Genomic DNA, 13,115 nt, shown 5'->3' with positions numbered 1-13,115 from the left:
AGCCTGGTTCACCATTTAAAAGTATGATTGTGACACTGAGTAATAAGACAAGGGCTGAGTGGCAGGGATACTTTATAAATAGCACAGGGAGAAAAGGAAGGCTGCTCTTCTCTCACGCACTGCTGAATCTCAGGATCTCAGTGATGTCATAGCCTGTCACAGCAAAGGAGCTGCCTGAGGGATCACAGAACCGAGCACCACACACCTGGGTGTCAGATACACACTCACTATGACAGTGTTCCACCTGGAGGAGAAAAAGGCTGGTAAGGGCCCCTGTCCTATGCTTGAGTCCCCAATCCAACCCTCCCATAGTACATACCTCAATGGAACCACTCTCTGGGTTTCTGCTCAGCTTCCAGATTTGAACAAAGGTGTCCTCAGCTGCGGAGAGTAGCTATAAAACAACAACAACAACAAAAAACATAAAGGAAGAGATACCCTGATGGGATGGGTGTAGACTGGAATCCCCAGTCCAGGTACCCCAGGGAGGGGATACACTTGAGTACAGAGACAAGCCCATGGTGTTCCCTTCAACATCTCAGCACCAGGAAAAGGTATGTAGGATGCAGGAGGAGACTGACCTTGCCCACCTCTGGAGCAAGGTCCAGGGCACAGATGGCCCGGGCATGGGCATTGATCTGGATGTGTAGAGTTCCTGTAGTGGCTTCATACAGACGCACTTGCCCGTTCCCATAGCCTGCTGCCACAATTCCCTGCCACAGCTGCACAGAGGGGCATGGGACCCTGTAACAGTGACATTCAACTATGATTTCTCCAGATCTGCGTATACTTCCCACCCTGAAGCTACAGCAGGAAGGTCTCACTTACCCAAATCCTGGAATGCGGGTTAGTAATGTGAATTCAGACCCAGACCGCCAGACACATAGCAAGCCGGAGTCATCTGCTGTCACCATATCAGTCATAGTGTCCTGAGGGGAAAGGTGGGGATCAGCTCTTCCTTTCTCCCCTGCTGAGGTCTTGAGTACAGGACAAGAGGGGAAGGGAGGCCATATTTGCATCTTTGCCTTTCAAGGAAAAGGGTAAGATGTGGATCCTCACCAGCTGGACCTTCCAGAAACTTCCCAGGGTTCCCTCAATAAGCATGGACTGCTTACATCACATTATAAAGTCTTACAACTTCCATGTCCTGTGCCTCCATAATGTATTAGAAGGGGGTGTGTGATTTGTCTTCACTAGATGGATGATGAAACTGAGGCCACAGTGTCATCACTTTTTGGAAATCTTGCAATGACCCAGTCACAGTCACTACCAGGCTCTGGTACTGCTGACCTGACACCAGGCAGCCAAAGAAGCCCATAGCCCCAGCTCTGTGCCAAGCACTGTGGAGGATACAAATTAGAAAATACCCAGCAAGAAGTCTGGAATCCATTTGGAGATTAAGAGTTATCTTTGAGGGAAGGGTCAATTTAGGGTTTGGCTAAGGGAGGTCAGTGGGAGCTGGAAGGCTTCCTGGGAGGGATGACACTGGAGCTGGACCTGAATAGGTGGCCTTGCTCAAGCCCAGAGAAGAAAACTGCATGCATCAGAGCTGGAAAGCATCTTAAAAACCATCTGTTCCAACTCAATTCATATCATCTTTAAAAAGTCTTAGTGAATTATAAAATGCCACATAAAGTACCTGTTTATCACTGGACCTGAAGTTGCTAAATCTAGAAAAGTGCAGACTTGCCTAAAGTCACCCAGCTACTTAGTGGCAGAGCCAAGACTCTAACCCAGGTCTGCTGATTCTCAGGATGTGAAAGGCTTCCAGGCTCACTAGGATGGGTAAAGGAAGTCCACTCACCTGTCCCTGAGCAGGCTTGGTGGCAATATCTGTGATTGGTGTCTGGTGCACAGCCAGCTCCTCACTCAGTACAATGTTGGGACCCTTGGCTGGGATGTCAAATACCAGCACCCGGCCTGACCATGTTCCTGCAGCCAGAACCAGTATTCCATTGATGGCTTCCTGATACCAGGTCTCCAGTCACCATGCTCAGCAACCCGTCTATCCCAGAAACCTTAGAAACAAACCTAGTATTCCAACAGCCCTGCCCCTTCATTTACTGCCCTCATCATATCCCTCCCTGACTCTCTGAAACCTTCCATGTCTTTTTGGAGTCTCAGATTCCCTTCTCTACCACACTTTCCTCTAATCCCTCATAATTTCCTCAGGCCCTCAGCACCCTCCTGGCTGAAGCCCACATCCCTAAACCCCACATCCCTTAACTGCCCTGCCCTTGGCCTTCTCACCCACACAGATGAAGTGGCCACTGGCAGAAATTCCTCGAGAAAACGCAGCCTGTACTGAATATGAAAAAAGAAAATGATCAGAAACAGACCCCCCACCCCAGTTCTACCCCACTCTCTCAACCCTCACCCCACCTGGTCTTGCAAGTAAGTACCTGAAGAGGTATCTCCAGAATCCAGTGCATGCCAGTAGACCATGACGGAGCCATCAGACTCGTACATCTGGAAGACGGGGGCAAGGGTGGGGGCATGATCCAGCTGACCTTTGCTGAACTCTGTGCTGAGCACTTCACATATCCATGTTAGCTTTAGTCCATTTAATCCTCAAAACTGTTCTAGGAGGTAGACACTATTGTCATTTCTATTTATCAGAGGAGGTCTCTGCCCAAGGTCATTCAATTAGTAAAGGGGGCAGATGTTGGACGTGGCACTTGGGAATGGGAGAAAATGGAATGAAGATGAGAAATACAGAAAGAGTGAGCAATGCATGGAGAAAGTCTGGCAGTGTTTAGAGGCATGTGGGAAGGGTCTGGGGCGTTGGAGGGGAGTTGAGGAGACTGGTTGGGGGAGGGCAGGAAGTTCCTCTTCTTACCTGTATCCCTCGATGTGAGGTGAGTACTAGCAGTACTCGGAATGGAAGGACACACCAGTGGACCTAGAGGAGTGCGGAGAAGAGTAGGAAGAAAATAAAAGTAGGGGACATGAGGTGTCAGAAGAATGTAAATTCACAGGGATAGGACCTATTCCTTGAGATATGGAGAGAAAGGACAGGGGGTAGAGCTGAGGGTTCACCTGAGTGATAAGTGGGGGGCTCACTCCAGCACCCTCTTTGGCATGGAGCTGGCGCTGGGCCAAGGGCACACCCTCAGGGGCAGCGCTGAGAAGCTGGGCGCTTGGTCCATGAACCACCCCAAAATGAGTGAGGTTGCGGGCTGGCTGCTGTAACACACTGAGGTTGTTGCACAGGGCGGCAGCTGAGCCTCGAAGGGGAATGGAGCGCTCCCGGCGGAACATCCTGGGAGAGAGATGCCGGAGTCTTGGTAAGAAGGAGGAGGGAGAAACCACAGTGGAGATGGGGGCCGCAGAGAGTCATCTATGAAGCACTGAGCGAGACCCTTCAGATCGGATGATGTAATGGGCGTGTTCTGAGGAAAGTGATGGGGGGAAGGGTCACATGGTGGGGGGATGTCTGGAGCACTAGCGGAGAGTCCCAGGGCTGAGTCATGGGGTGATAATGGAATCCCAGAGGAGAGAGTGATGATGGCACAGGACCGGGTGATCCCAAGTGTCCAAGCTAAAAAGGCAGAATGAGGCCTCTGGACCCTTTCTCCCTTGGCTTAGCTCCTTGAAAACTCCCCTCTCCCCCCGCCCCTCCGCCCAGGGTCAGAGGTCACACCCGCAGCCCCAGATCACCTTGGCTGACTCTAGGATCGTTCTGTCTCTCCGAATCCGCCGCCACCATAGAGACGACGCACACACGCACGGCGGTTGGGCGGGGCGAATGACAGGAAGACGCTGCGAGGCACAGTTGCTGGGGCAACTGGAGGCGGGGCGAGCTACCCAACGCGCTTCAGGGTTGCCAAGACAACCGTTAGGCTTCTGCTTAGGCCGCGGGTCCTGGAGGCAGCAAAAACACCCGCGTTGGAGGACCTCCGTGGCAATGGCACACGAGGGTTCGGTGAGCTTCAGCTCAACTGGGGGTGCGCCGGAGCTTGGGTTGGCCAGTAAGATCCGTGTTGGGAACACTAGGCCAGATCCGCGCCTTCCAGGCCTTCAAAATGACCAAGGAAGCCATGTCGGTACTTGGGCAGAAAGCCTACATCTGCACCTTGTGCCACAGGCTTTACTCACATTGGGGTTCTGAGGGAAAGAGTCAATGGCTGGTGTAGAGCCGAAGAAAAAGAGATGAATTTGGAAACAGCTGATGCATGTAACAGTTCTCTTACATTGAGGTACCCATTTCATTGGATAAACCAGAATTGGTCAGGCATTTGGGGAGAGGTGTTGATAGATAAATCATCTATTGTGACAACTGCAGGAGGAAGAAACAGATTATACAACCCTGCGGCTGTACCTGAAAATCAAATTGTTTAAAAGCCAAGAAACTTTAAAATAAACAGACCTGGGGCCAGTAGCTCACGCCTGTAATCCTAGCTACTCAGGAGGCAGAGATCAGGGGGATTATGGTTCGAAGCCACCCCGAGGCAAATAGTTTGAGAGACCTTATCTTGAAAAAAACCCAACACAAGCCAGAGCTGGGGAAGTGGCTCAAAGTAGTAGAGCACCTGCCTAACAAGCCTACAAGCATGAGGGCCTGAGTTCAAACTCCAGTACCACCAAATAAATAAGCAAATAAATAAAAAACAGATTTGAAGAGTCTTTTTGCAAGAATATCTCTATCCTCTCTGGTTAGACAACGTATAGGGACTGTCACTGTCACGGGTATCAAGTGAGAAAGTGGGAGAAGAGGTCTAAGGAACCAACTCTTATCCCAGTGCTATCTACCCCACTTCTTCCAGGCTTGGGCTTGCCACACAGCTGTTCTTGTAGGTGGAAAGGGGAAGTGAGGGATAAGGGATTTTGAGCTCAGTGTGAGGTGCAGAAAACATTTTTAATAAAACAATTAATTTTGGGGAGCCTCAAATATTGAGACTAAAAGGTTGTGTGGGTGGGGGACGTAGATAAAGGTTTCAGAAGATCATGTTTGGAGATAAATTTTGGAAGGAACCAGGTTCAGGGAGATTTGTGGGGATGTAAGGAGGCTCCCAAGAGACAGTAAATTACCATGTCCTTAAAGTGATTTTGGGGGGGGGGGCTAGTCTTTTTTTGGTATGGATTTTCTTGATTATAAGGGATACAAGCTCATTGTAGAGGACTTATAAAATAGAGAAGAGGATAGGAAAGAAACATACCTTCTGTAATTGTTGTGGTATTTTACTTTTCTTCAGCACATGTTGGCCTATATATCTGATATAATTCAGATGCAATTTTGCATCCTGTTTATTTCACTTAACATTACATCATGAGTATTTTCCTATGTCATTGCAAATTCTTCCTAAAAATTACGATTTTTTGTTTGTTTTTTTGGTGGAACTGGGGTTTGAACTCAGGGGCTCACACTTGCTAGGCAGGTGCTCTTACCGCTTGAGCCACTCAGCCAGCCCCTAAGGAGGACATCTTTTCAAACACTTTTTATTCATCTATAGTTTCTCTTTTGTGAAATATTATGTCCTTAGTTTTGGGGTCTTAAATGATTTTCCTCTTTTACATGAGTTTTTAAATATATTTAGAGATATTCTTTTTTCATATTTGTTGCAAATTTTTTGGGGGTAGGCAGGATAAAGTCAGACTCTGGAATTAGACAAACCTGCTTATGAATTTTGACTATTCTACTTCCTAGTTATGTGATCCTGGGCAAATTAAATAAAATGGGAATGGAAATAGTAGGTAAAAAGTGTAGAGGAGATTGGTTACTGGTGGCTCACACCTGTCATCCTAACTACCTGAGAGGCTGCAAATAGTTCTTCAGACACCCATCTCCAAAATAACCAGAGCGAAATGGACAGGAGGTGTGGATGCTTTGCAAATGTCAAGTCCTGAGTTCAAACACCAGTCCCTCCAAAAAAGAAAAAAAATATGCGGAGGAATTAATTGTAAATAACACCAATAATTCCATCAGGCTCACTGACTCATATATTCTCAACTTCTTTGAACGTTAAGAACTTTGGACACTTTGTACTAGTGCAAATAGAAAGGGCTATGGAGTGAGAGCACTTTATAGCCTAGGCTTACCAACTCTTTGTTTCCAAGCAAGTGATAGCTAACTTCTGCAAAACTTCGGTTTCTTTGTCAGTAAATGGGAACCTAGTGGACTATCATGAAAGTTAAATTATTAGGTCAAATGATAGAAAGCAATGAGTCACATGATAGGCTCTCAGTAAATTGTCCCTGTCCCTTTTCCTTCCTAGAAAATAGCTTGAGAAAGCTTTCTTCTAGCCCATGCTGTCCCTCGGTTCCACTCCTTGGTTTCCTGCTCTGAGTGCCCTGTTTTGTTCCTGCAGAGGCAGGCCCGAGACCGCGGGATGACCCGATCTAAGGCTGAAAAAACACGACCACCCACCGTGCCGGTGCCGCAGGTGGATATCGTGCCTGGGCGGCTCAATGAGGCCGAGTGGATCGCGCTCACAGCTCTGGAGGAGGGCGAGGACGTGGTGGGGGACATCTTGGCCGATTTACTGACACGAGTCCTGGACTCTGCCTTCAAAGTCTACTTGACCCAGCAGGTGGGCCTGGATCCCAGTCTTCCAGAACCATCTCCTCCTTCTCCGGCCCCTTCTTGCGAGGCTGAGACCCGCCCTTGCTTCCGCAGTGTATTCCATTTACCATCAGCCAGGCCCGGGAAGCCATGCTGCAGATTACTGAGTGGCGCTTCCTAGCCCGGGACGCGGGTGAATCTGCAGTGGCCAAGGACCACACCTGGGGCGAGGACAAGGAACCTTTGGCTTGCACCACCGACACGTGGGCTCAGGGCTCGGTGCCTGTGCTGCATGCGCCGGCCTCCGACTGTCTGGAGAACTTCCAAGACCAAGTAAGAGCAGCCCTCAGCCTTCTGACTCGAGCCCCACCATTCCGCTCCCCGCCCCCGCCCCGCCCGGTCTTCGGCTTCCTCTGGAGCCTCTGATTCTTCCTCCACGCTTTTACTTCCTTTTTCTCCCCTCAAACCTCTCATTATCTCCGGGGCATTTCCCTAGGACCCTGGGAATCCGGACCAGTTACCTTTGGGAAGATCGAGTTTGAGTAGAGGCTCCCAGGAGCGGACAGAATCTTCGGAGCCTTCTGCAGTGCTGAGAGTCACCCCGGATCTCCATCCCAGCCTGTGCCAGGAGCTGGCTCAGGAATCAGGACCTGGAGGTACTTTGGAAGAACTCGACGGCCAGGAGAGAAGCCATCTCTTGGCTGAATCCTTGAACGCGAGTTCGTCGGCGGAGATAGTGCGTGTTGCAAGCCCTCACCCTTCCCAGGAGTTGTTCGAGGTAGCCAGCTCCCCAGTACAAACCCTCAGCCCCCACTTGTCGCTCGGAGATCTCTACTATTGTGTGCCCCAACCAGACGCGGCAGCGGACCCGCTGAAGTGCAAGACCGAGGGGATGCCCCACACCGCCTCGGGCGTGTCAGTGTCCTTGCCTTCTGTGGGCAGCTCCGCCCAGCTCAGCCCCTCAGCTCCCCCTCATTCGCAGCACCTTGGATGCTTGGATGCATGGTTGAGCTCGTCTCATTACAGGAGGGGCCGCAAGTTGGCCATGCGGCGGTTGGACCCTGCACGGCTTCCCCGACATTGGGTGCGCCCCCTGGCAGAGATCTTGATTCCTGATTCTGAGACTCACCCCTTGGAAGCCTACTATGGGCACCAGCGGGGTAAAAAGAACCAGACCCAGACAGTACCCCAAGTCCCCCGCCCTCGTGCAGACCCCAAGTTCCATGTCTCCCCAGCAGCGTTCTTAACTCTCCAGCCTGGCTTTCCTTTCCGTGCTTTGGACACAGACCCCAGACTCCAATATCCCAGCTTAAGCTTGGGCCAACCTTCACCATCCTTTGGGGCAAAGCTGCCATTCCCCAGGCCCGGGCTTCGCTTCCCTATGCAACCATTGTTTCCTGAAGTCCCTTGCAGTTCCAGCCCCAAACTATGGCCCAGGGCCAAGTGGCCCAGGGGATGGGAGGGGGAGGCTGATCTGCTGGGAGAGCTGTGGGCTGGCCGTACTCGAGTGTGTCCACAGGGCCTGGAACCTGCTGACAAGGAAGGTCAGGATTCTGGAGCCCAAACTGTGCCCCGGGTCCTTGAGGCCACGTCCCAGGTGCTGTGGAAGCCCATGATTCTGTCCGAAGCCATGAAGCTGGCTCCTGGTGTAAGCATGTGGAGCCGGAACAGCCAGGTGCTGCTTAGCTCTGCTGTGTCCCAGGAGGAGGTAAAAGGAGGTACCACTCCTCCATCTGAGCAGTACCCCATCCAGACAGGGGCACCATCACCCCAGGTGACTGGTGCACAAGTAATGAAGAGCACAGCCCCCAAAGTATGGTTGGTCCCCTCCAAACTCATGCCCCATTCTGGATCCTGAGTCTTAGTGGGGACTGGACCTTCCTTCTGTCTGTGGAAAATAAAATACTGAGTTGCCTCAGGAATTGGTCTGTCATTTCTTCTTTTTTCTTTCTTTTTTTAAATCTTTTCTTTCCTTCTTTCCTGGTGTTTGAACTCAGAGCCTCACACTTGCTAGTGAGGTGCTCTACCACTTGAGCCACTCCACCAGCCCTGTTTTGTGTTGGGTATTTTTGAGATAGGGTCTTGCAAACTATTTCCCGGGGCCTGTCTTTGAACTGCCATCCTCCTGATTGCTGCCTCCTGATTATAGGTATGAATCATCAGTGCCTGGCTGTCATTTTCTTTCAAAGGTGTTTATTCTCTTAGTGAACCTCACTAGGGAGAGGTTGCCCTGCATGCCTAGAAGACAGAGCACTGACTCCAGTCATCACCCCATCACCACAATTGGGAGGCCCTTCTTTAGGTCTGAGGCATTCATTCTGGAATGTTGTCCCCCTCACTCCAAAGAAGCAAATATAACAGATGCAAGTGGAGTCTGGCTCAGTAGGGAGAACTTTCTCTTTTTAGTACAAAAGGAATGGAATGGCCCCACTTAAGCATGGAGTGAGTGATTCAAGACTGATTTGTGTCCCGGTAACTGTTTAAGTCAGTTCCCCTTGACTGAAAAATCCATTTTTTTTAGTGGTTGTTGCTATTGTTTGTTCTTGTGGTGCTGGGGATTAAATTCAGGACTGAGCTACATCCCCAGTCCCCAAGTGTTACTTTTGGAGACTGATTTGGCCTATGCAGAGTTCAAGGAAGACCTGACTCTCTTGGGTCAAAATTTAGGATACAAAATTTCAGGAGGAGGAACATACTCCCAATTTAATATGGGAGACTTAAACCGACTCTGGAGTGAGGATGGGGTTTAAACTCAGGGCCTGGTGCTTGGTAGGCAGGAGCTCTACCACTAGAGCCATGACTATAGCCCAAGCACCTTCTTAAAGTTTGTCTTAGTTTCCATTCCTGTCTCATTGCTAGTTCCCACATACACACCTTTGTCCCCATGGCACTTCCCAGTGGCAGGCTGGCAGGCTATGTTGCTGTGGATTCTACTCAGCACCCTGGTCTGGGAATCTGTCCTCCTTATTCTGGTCCTTCTGCTTGGACAATGTGTACAGCTCTGGCAAAAGTGTCATTGCTGGGACCTCCACAGCCTCTCCACAAATGTGACTGGGAAGACAGCAGTAGTAGTGCTAGACCCAACAGTGATGAGTGCTTCCCTTACCCTGACACCTCACAAAGGGCTACATGCCCCAGTGGCCTCAACAGGAAGGACAGAAAGGAGGACCAGGACCAATGTTGGCACCCAGGTCTCTCCCTCTGTTCTATCACCATAATGAACTAGAGTGCTCTGTAGCTGCCCACCTTTAGGTATTGGGAAAGTTGTGTCCTGGAAACTGGGCTGTTATGGAGCCCATGCAATCCTCATCTCCAAAAACTGAGAGCATGACCCTGGCCTAGATCCAGGAAGCCTCAAATAATGACTGCCTTCTACTTGGCAAGGTGGACCTCAGTTTTGTGGCCTCTTCTTGGCTCTTTGCCCAGTAGCTTCTGCAAGAGGGTTCTGAGATACACCTGCTTTAATCAGTGGTATGTGCCTTGACATGCTTCCCAAACACATTTCATGACTCTCCTTTTTAGTTCGTGTGCCCCAAAACAGGCATCCCCAAAGCCTAACCTGTGCATCTTGTGAAACACTATAAAGCATACACACTCTTAAAAATTCTATCTTGAGTTATAGCCTCAAACTTCACTGCCCCCATCTGCATGTACTTGCTTTTGTTGCATTTCTACTGAGTCCCAATATGCCTCCTCCCCACCAAGACCGTGCTTCCTTAGGGTACTCCCTCTGTCACCCACCATCTATGTTCTCATTTCTCAGGATATCCTAAGACACTTACCCCAGAGGGTCTGGATCTCACCTTTGCCCACTATGTTGGGCCCTTTTTGCTTTCAAATCTACCCCAAGGTAAAGAAGGATGGATGCTCACCTTCTCTGCTGCCTCCTCTTTCCTGTATGCTAGCTTTCTGATTACTTACTGGCTTGCATCACCACCTCCTGCCTCTGGCACCCTGCTGTTTGCTGAGGGGTGGCCCAACAAATTTCATGTCATACAGCAGGGGAACCCAGGTGGTACAGGTTAGGTTAGGAGGCTGGTGGCAGAATCTATTAGACCCCAATACAATCAGCAACTATGAGATCTCATTCCTCCTTCCCTTGTCTGTGAGTTCCAGCCAGACCAATAGCCAGTCATTAGAACAAAATCTTCTTGAGGGAGGCATTAGGCACTAGAAACAAAAGAAAGGGCTGAGTTCTTACTCTCAAAGAGCTCAGGGCTAGACTGGCCTTGAATAAATCTAGGAGATGGTTTTTATGGCTTTCACCATGGAGTTCAGCAGCTGGAAATACTTGTTTATCCCCAAGGGCTGAGGCTCTGTAGTGTGGAAGTTAATAAATCTGTGTGGGCCAGGCCAGGACCTTTAAGGAAAAGAGTCTCAACTCACATGACTGAAACAAATGAATGAGCTCTTAGGGAAACCTTTTTGGCCTTGCTAATTATGACAGCTGATAAAGGGCTCTAAGCAAGCTGTAATTAGAATTGGCCTGCCCAGAAATTCAGACTTAGTTTCTCTTGAAGAGTTTTTTTTTTTGGGGGGGGTTGTTTGTGAAGGAGAAATGGGAAGAAGTTGGGAGAGACTGGGAGACTCAGTAAACAGTGATCTAGGTCTAAATGAAGGAGGGATGATTGATTTGGGAGCATCATAGAGTGCTGCGAGATTGTTTTCCCAAGTTTAAACTCTCTCGTTTTGAAAGTATACATTCTCTTTTTGTACTTAGTGGCTACTCTAGATTTTTTAAGCCTACAGATTTAACAGCACCTTTAACAATAATTTGTAGCTCTTAGAAGTGTTTTTTGTTTTATTTGAAGACAGACTATAATTCAGGGTGGGCTCAGACTCAAGATCCACTTGCCTCAACCTCCTCAATACCGAGATTACAGGTGTGAACCACAATGCCTGGCTGATTTTAGAGTTTTTTGGGGGGGAATTTTAGCAAGGATTGATTTTATTATAACAGGACAAAAATAGGGAGAAACTTAAAAAGACAAGTGCAAGGGTGGGAGATAAGCTCCAAGTTCTTTTTTTTTTTTTCCCCCTCACACTTCCCCATTCACAGTAGAGATCAAGCACAGGGCCTGGGCCCAGGTGTGTATGGGGTAGATTTACTTTGCCTCCTCTTTCTACACAGTAAGAACACAACCTGTGGTAAACACCAGGAGGCCTCCAAGTTCACTTTTCTAACCCGGTATTTAACTAAAAATATTATAAATCAGATATATTATTATTTTAAATAGTTAATATATATGTTGATTTGCCCGTGTGTTTAATATTAGTTTTTTTGGCAGTACTGGGGGTTGAAATCAGGGCATCATGCTTGCTAAGCAGAGGCTCTACCATCTGAACCACACTCCCAGCCCTGTTTGCTTTGGTTATTTTTGAAATACGGTCTCACTTTATGCTCTGACTGACCACAGTCCTCCTATTTTGGCTTCCCTTTTAGCTGGAATGTCAGGCATGCACCACCACATCCAGCCATTGGTTGAGATAGGGTCTCAAGAGCGTTTTGCCCGAGCTGGCTTTGAGCAATGATCCTCCCAATCTCTGTCTCACAGTAGCTAGGATTATAGACTTGAGCCACCACATCTGGCCTATGTTTGTCTTTTTTCTTTCCTTCCTTCTTTCTTTTTTTGGTGGAATTTGGGTTTGAATTCATGGGCTTACACTCGCTAGGCAGGTACTCTAGCACTTGAGTCATGCTCCTAGACCTCCTGCTCTTCTTTCTTGTGTCAGATCTTCCATCTTGGATTATTTTCCTTCAGCCTGAAATACATTCTTTAAGAGTTCCTTTGGTGAGGATTTATCGTAGGCAGAATTCTAAAGGACCCCCAAGGTTGCACCTCTTGTATATATACTCTAAAAACCTTTCCCCTTAAGTGTGAGCAGAAGTTGTGAATATGATGGAGTTTCACTCCTGTGATTATATTATGTACCTGGAAAAGGGATTTTACTGATGAAACTGAAGTCTCAAGTCAGTTGACTTTAAGTTTATCAAAGAGGAGGTTATTTTGGGTAGACCATCCTAATGAGAAGAGCCCTTTACAAGGGTTCAGCCTTTTCAGGAGTCAGAGCAATCCTCCTGTTTACTCTGAAGAAGACTAGAAGGCAGCATCTAGGAGCTGAGACTTTAGTTCCACACTCACAAGGGACTGACTTCTGCAATAACCAGTGAGCACGAAAGAGAACCCCAAGCCTCAGGTAAGATTGTGATCCTGGATATTATTTTGATTTCAGCCTGGCAAGCCCAGGACCCAGTTAACCTGAATTCAGACTCCTGATCCACAGAAAATGTGAGATAATAAAAGTGTTGTTTGAAACCACTGAGTTTGTAGCAATTTGCTGTGCAGAGACAGAGAACAGTATAGGATCTAATGATAATCAACTTCCTTAGTTATATATTTTTTAATGCACTTATTTCATCGTTTTTGAAGTATCATTTTGCTGACTAAGGAATTACAGGGTAACAGTTATTTTTTTCTTCTTCTATTGAAGATAATGTCTTCTGGCCTTCATTGTTGTTGAGAAATCTGATATTCATCTAATAGTTACTTTGCAGAGAATCTGTCTTTTCTCTCTTGCTCCTTTTAAGATTTTTGTCTTTGTCATTGTTTTT

At 48.2% G+C, this 13,115-nt stretch overlaps 2 protein-coding genes and 1 non-coding gene across 4 annotated transcripts; 1 reads left to right on the top strand and 2 right to left on the bottom strand.

Annotated features, from left to right (window-relative positions):
• Positions 1 to 55: 55 nt before the first annotated feature.
• On the bottom strand, positions 56 to 3,798 carry Wdr54 (WD repeat domain 54). The gene is made up of 10 exons (XM_020173006.2): positions 3,661 to 3,798; positions 3,040 to 3,262; positions 2,840 to 2,902; positions 2,403 to 2,469; positions 2,251 to 2,304; positions 1,805 to 1,932; positions 829 to 929; positions 582 to 744; positions 320 to 394; positions 56 to 244 (listed from the first exon to the last, which is right to left on the bottom strand). The coding sequence occupies exons 2-10, from the start codon at positions 3,259 to 3,261 to the stop codon at positions 113 to 115; spliced, it is 1,005 nt and encodes a 334-aa protein (XP_020028595.2). The 5' UTR covers position 3,262; positions 3,661 to 3,798; the 3' UTR covers positions 56 to 112.
• C12H2orf81 (chromosome 12 C2orf81 homolog) lies at positions 3,223 to 8,424 on the top strand. Of its 2 annotated transcripts, none has more exons than XM_074050038.1 (4): positions 3,223 to 3,287; positions 6,309 to 6,530; positions 6,617 to 6,835; positions 6,999 to 8,424. In XM_074050038.1, the coding sequence occupies exons 2-4, from the start codon at positions 6,330 to 6,332 to the stop codon at positions 8,358 to 8,360; spliced, it is 1,782 nt and encodes a 593-aa protein (XP_073906139.1). In that variant the 5' UTR covers positions 3,223 to 3,287; positions 6,309 to 6,329; the 3' UTR covers positions 8,361 to 8,424. The 2 variants fall into 2 exon arrangements, with proteins under 2 accessions (XP_073906139.1, XP_020028638.2); XM_020173049.2 differs by lacking the exon at positions 3,223 to 3,287 and adding an exon at positions 3,749 to 3,925.
• A 3,117-nt stretch (positions 8,425 to 11,541) lies between these two features.
• On the bottom strand, positions 11,542 to 11,667 carry LOC141415296 (small nucleolar RNA SNORA51). Its single transcript, XR_012440279.1, has one exon. It is a non-coding gene; the product is annotated as a small nucleolar RNA SNORA51 (small nucleolar RNA).
• Positions 11,668 to 13,115: the final 1,448 nt, after the last annotated feature.

This window comes from Castor canadensis, chromosome 12, assembly GCF_047511655.1.
Source record: "Castor canadensis chromosome 12, mCasCan1.hap1v2, whole genome shotgun sequence".
In the NCBI taxonomy this organism is placed as follows: domain Eukaryota; kingdom Metazoa; phylum Chordata; class Mammalia; order Rodentia; family Castoridae; genus Castor; species Castor canadensis.
This window is presented reverse-complemented; position numbering and strand designations above follow the sequence as displayed.